General features: G+C 38.8%; 1 protein-coding gene across 6 annotated transcripts in view; it reads right to left on the reverse strand.

Annotated features, from left to right (window-relative positions):
- Nucleotides 1-230: 230 nt before the first annotated feature.
- The window catches only part of Lrrc4c (leucine rich repeat containing 4C), a 219217-nt gene continuing 213641 nt past the window's right edge, over nucleotides 231-5806 (reverse strand). For all 6 annotated transcript variants that reach the window (XM_026787661.1, XM_026787662.1, XM_005364109.3 and 3 more), the window contains one exon: nucleotides 231-2882. In XM_026787661.1, coding sequence (XP_026643462.1) covers nucleotides 918-2840 — 1923 coding nt within the window. In that variant the 5' untranslated portion in view covers nucleotides 2841-2882 and the 3' untranslated portion in view covers nucleotides 231-917. The remainder of the gene's footprint in view (nucleotides 2883-5806) is intronic.

Genomic DNA, 5806 nt, shown 5'->3' on the forward strand with positions numbered 1-5806 from the left:
CTGATATCTTTTCACCTGAAAATTTTGCAAGGGGCATCCTATTGAGAAGGAAAGAATCTGATTGTATCATAGCATCCTTAAATACTGATAGGCAACTTAAGTCGAATAAAACAGCAGAGACATGTAGAAAATGATGCTTTGGCTAAAGTGTTTCTTAGAAAATAAGGAATCTAATTACCTTCAGGTTTCTCATATTTGAACCAGGCTACAAATGAGCTATGTCCAGGTACAGAAAAACCAACAATATTTTATTTATAATCTTATTTTAAGTTTTGAACTACAAATTCTGGTTCTAGAGTTTTTTTTTTTTTAAGTCATGGGTTTTATAGATGTTCATATGTAAATTAATCTGTTGTTTGCTTACTTTTTTTCTTTCTCCACAGAATGTCCTCCTCATAAATACAGAATAGATCAATGCATGAAAAATATAAGATCTTGCATTTTCCTCATTCTCTCTTAAAAATCTATTTCTAATATTGCATTCCCCATTGGACTACTTCAGAAGGGCATGAAGGAAAAAGGAAAAAATGAAAAAAAAAATAGAGCGAAAAAGAGACAAAATAGACTGGATCTCACCACTAGAATTCACCATAAAAATCTCAAAGTGTAACAGAATTCTTACAAAATTTCCTAGACCAGTTCTTTAGAGAATTGAGATCTATGAAAAATATGGCAATCAGGGAAGGGAGGGAGGAGGTGTGGGAAAATAGTAAGTGCAGCAAAAACAGGTTCTGAGGAATACACATAATTTTGTCTGCTTTAGATCACAATAGAATTTTTAATAAATAAATTTCTTTTCTTTTTTGTTTTTTTGTAAAGACACTTTTTTGAAACAGTTGATTTAGCCCAGTCATTTGTGTCATTTTTTTTAATAAATTGTCTTTTTTGATTGTTTGTTTTCTGTAACTGTAAATGTTTTATATTTGAGTCTCTTGTACATTGTCTTTAGAGTTCATTCGGATCAATAACGGTTCATGCACTGAACTGTGTATTGAATTTATTGTGTTTACTGTTGTTGTGTGGTTGAAGGGAGATTTGTAAGAGTTATAGTGGTTTAGATGCTCATGCTCAATTGCAGGCATGGGCAGGTGACTTTCCATAGGTGTATCCCCAGTGAGCTCATCATCCACGTTAATGATTTCAACAGTCCTTGTTGGAGCATGGTGGTTTTGCCGATGGTGCTGTTTCCTCATCTTGTAAAAAATGACCAGCATCACAGCAGCCATGAGTGTGATGGCCACAAAACAACCAATAATGATTTTGGTTGTTTTCATGACCTCATCAATTCCTGGGATTCCACTGTTGATGTCAGTCACTGGGATGGTGAATGTTTTCTCTGTTGACCTTGTGCTCTGTGGCGTAAGAGATGTGGTTGCGTTAGTAGTCTCCCAATCGATCACTGGAGTTGGACCCACATTGTTATCTGTGGTTCGTGCCTCATCCTGAGAAGGTTCCATAGTCTCTACTGTTACAGTTGAAAAGTAAGAGAAAGGAGTAGTGGTTGCCGCAGTAACATTCAAGGTGGCAGAAGCAGTAGTGTTGCCAACAGAATTACTCACCATACATGTGTACATGCCTGTGTCTTGCACAGTTACATTTGTGAAATTTAACGTGCCATCACTAAGCACAGCTATCCGCACTTTGTATGCCCCGTGGGTCATGACTGTTCCATTTGGAGTAATCCAAGACACGGAAGTCAGGGATGTAGACGCTCGACATTTTAGCTCAGCTGCCATGCCTTCAGTGACATTGAGGTCTGCGGGGGGTTCCACAATCACCGGAGCATAGCATGTGAAATAATTCTGGTCCAGCTCTCCGATATATCTCCCTTTCAGATTTGGGGGAGTGTTACACCTGGCACAACAAGCTGTGTTCGAGGGAGCCATGTCTCGTATCCACCAGCTAAGCCACAGGATATCACAGTTACAATTCCATGGGTTGTGATGAAGGTGTATCCTCTCTAGATGATGCAAGGGCGTGAAGAGGTCATGAGGCAATAATGTTAGATTGTTGTGTGCCAGGTTGATCTCCACTAATGACTGGAGGTTATCAAAGGCATTGCGTTCAATCACTTGAATCTGAGACTGTATCATCCACAGTTTTTGAAGGTGCATCAACCCCTGAAAAGAGCCAGGTCTGATTGCAGACAAATGGTTCCCAGAAAGATCTAGTTCGTCTAGTTTGATGAGCGGTGTAAGGTTAGGGATTTCACGGAGGTTGCACATGGCAAGGTTCAAATACCTCAAGTTGGACAGACCTTCAAAGGCACCTTCTGAGATGTAAGAAAGCCTTTTTAATTCCCCCAAGTCTAGGCGGCGCAAAGAAGGGATTCTGTTAAAAGCATAGGAAGGGATGCTTTCAATGGGGTTGTTGCGCAACCAGAGCTCCTTCAGTTTAGACAGATACACAAAAGCTCCATTCGGGATGGTAGTGAGACGATTGTCAAAGAGTTCCAGAGTGTTGAGGTTCGCCAAACCATTGAAGGCCCCAATTTCAATGGTTCGAATATGATTCCTGCTCAACTGGAGGATTTCCAGGTGCCTTAAGTGCTTGAAGCTGTTCACTTTGATGATCTGGATTTGGTTCTCATGGAGGTTCAGCAGCCTTGTGTTGGTGGAGATGCCATCAGGAACCTCACGAAGGTTCTTGCGAACACAAATCACCTTGCTGAACTGGTTGCTGCAGGAGCACACGGAAGGGCAGGTTTGAGCTCGGACCAGACCAGCCACCACAAGAAGTTGAAGAGCCAACAGCACCACAAGCAGGGGGTCAAATAGGGCCCTGTTAAACCTAGGACCTATCATTATCTGCTGTGGATGTAAGGTCATCTTGTTCAACATTCATAATTTATCTGGTGTTGGGCCTTCTGGAGTTCAAACAGTCTGGAAAACAAGACAAACAAAAAAGTATTACTTCTTCAAATATCTTCCTAGAGTACTACTAGTAACATATTTGTATGAGCTAAGGCCAATATTTGTAAAATTAACATTAAACTTAACTAATTGCATTCCTCGTCTTTATATTCCAAGTACTAAGCAAGATGTCAGTCTGAGAATCACCAAAATTAGAAACAGTCATGATAATAACAATGCTTAAAGTTTTCACAGTGTGCTAGGTAATATTTTAAGTTCTTTATCTGAATTAACTTTTATTTAATTAATTTAATAGCTTTTGTGGCAAGCAAATTTAATAACTCTTGGTGGGGTATGTTGCCAATATCCACAGAGAATTATTTCTGTAGTCCAAATTACCATTCACTCACCATTTGTATACAATCAGATGATTAATCAAAAAGAAATGGAATATTGGGACAGAGTGTCCCAACGTAGTGCTTAACAACTGCCAACTGTATAGAAGCCAGTGCATAGAGGTGTATGTCATGAATTTCATCCTCTTCGTCAGTGTCCATCTCAGAGGAGAAATGTACAGAAAATAACATTCAGTCACTAAACCCAGTCAACTAAAACTTCCCATGCAAAATCACTAAAAAGGAGCCTATCTATGAAATCCTTCCTCTGTAGCAAGCTATAGAATTCATAAATAAAGTTATCCAGGAATGACTAGTTTCTGGAATCTAGCAAAAAAGTAAATGTGTGATACCTTGTTAAAAATTATTAAGAATTTTTAATTGATGACAACTGATCTTTAACCAGAAATGTCTAACTGTCATCTGGTTTACAACTGTACATAGTTCATGTACATGTCAATCCCTAGTATCTTCTCAGTGTTTAAGACACTCCTCTGACTTGGACACTATTCTCTCCCTTTTGAAGAGGAAGAATCATAAGGGAAGAAAATATAAGAAGCCATATGGTTAAAGTGCAAAACCAAGACTCAGAGCGCATCAGATTGGTCCTACAGTAGAAACATCTTATGAACATGGTAGTATAGAGCAAAAGTTAGCAGGTAATATGTTTCACAATTAATTTATCTGAGCATGAGCTTCCGTAGAGATTTATATATGTAACTCAGTTACTCAGTATAATATAGTCAGATGTCTGAAGTAGATGGGGCACCTGCTAAGTCACATTTATAAATATTAAGTGTTATTTACAGAAAAAAATGGGTGTCAATGGGATAATGACTTGTGTCCTTATTGTTATGGATTTTGTACAATGAGGGAAATAAAATAAGTAATTTTCTGCATTATTTCCAGTAGTAACTTCTAAGCGTAATTTATCAATTTAACTGGCTGATCATGTGCCAAAGTGTCTGTGTATAATACATCCAAATCTCTTTTATTACCATGTTGCTTCTCTGAACCTTTTAGAAAGAAAGAATGGAGGGAGTGAGAGTTTACAACAGTCTAAAACTGGACAAGGTTAGTTACAACACTGGGCAAGATATTCATATTTTCTGTGGCCCAGTTTCTTCTCCTCACTGGTAAAACAGAAATAGCAACACCACTCATTCCTTAAGGTTGTGAGGATAAAAGTTAATTCAAATAAATATTTAAAGTAAACCTATCTTGTTGTGAAAATTGAGTAAATGTTTGACGTTTATATTATTATTAATGTTTCTATTTTTAGAACTTCTAAGCTAGACATCTTACTAAAGTACTAGAAATATAAAGATGAGGAATGTAATCCTTGTCCCTGGGGGAATGTAATTTAAATGGTAAATAATCAGGGGAACATATGCTTACAATAATTGATGTTCATCACTATGAGACAAGATATAGGCACCAGACCCCAGTGACAGAATAGCATAGTGCTGGGAAATCACTGAAGGATTTTAAAGAAGAAGGTCATATTTTCCAGGTTGGTACTAGCTGATGAACAAAATAAAGAAGGATAAAGAGATCAGCTTGAGCTAAGACCACAGGTACATGACAAGAGTCAGTATATCCAGGACACACCAAGCTTCTTCTGTTGCAAGAGAATTAAAGACTTGATGATGAGGGAGAAATCAAAAGAACTATGTCAATGTTACCTGTCCTCAGTTCATCTTACAGACAACATACTTATTTTATGAAAGAAATTCAATTCTTTGCCTTGTTTTACGGAATGAACTGATATAAGGGAGCGAAGAGCTTTGCAAGAATGTCAAAGCAAAAGAACAATTAGGATGATATATTGTCCCCAGTGAGCCTTGGAAAGGAGCCAGGAACAAAGGCAAGTCCAGACTCCCATCTGTCAGCTCCATACTTACCACCGGAGGATGGGAAGAAGTTCTGGCTTCACCACTGCCCTTGGTGGTGAGATCCCCAGTGTAACTTAGCATATGTTACCAGCAACATTATCATAGGACACAGAAGATAGAAATGTGGCCTTCCCAAGGACAAGTGTGCTCCTAGCAACCCCAACTGTCATTAGCCTATTAAACATATTAAGGGTCTCCCTCCTATCTCAACAAGATCCTGTCAAAAAGCCTAGGCTGCCTCTTTGCACATAATTTCAATTCTCCTACTCTTCAACTGGACTTTGGGAACTCAGTCCAGTGTTCTGTTGTGGATCTCTGCCTCAGCTTCCATCAGTTGTCGGATGAAGGGTCTATGGTAATATTTAAGATAGTCATCAATCTGACCACATGGCAAGGCCAGTTCGGGCAACCTCTCGTGTATTCCTTAGGGTCTTAACTTAGGTCATCTTTGTGAATTTCTGGGAATTTCTCTAGTTCCAGTTTTCTTGCTAGCCCCATAACAGCTTCCTCAATGAAAATATCTTTTTCCTCACTCTCCATCTCTGTTTTTCCCTCATCTCGATCATCTGTTCCCTCAAGTTCTCCTCCACCCTCCCTTTCTCATGAAGGAGATACCCTCTGAAACAGCTGACCGGAGAGCTTATAGAAGCCCACCAACTCTGGC

This window comes from Microtus ochrogaster (genome assembly GCF_000317375.1).
Source record: "Microtus ochrogaster isolate Prairie Vole_2 chromosome 14 unlocalized genomic scaffold, MicOch1.0 chr14_random_1, whole genome shotgun sequence".
NCBI classification, from domain to species: domain Eukaryota; kingdom Metazoa; phylum Chordata; class Mammalia; order Rodentia; family Cricetidae; genus Microtus; species Microtus ochrogaster.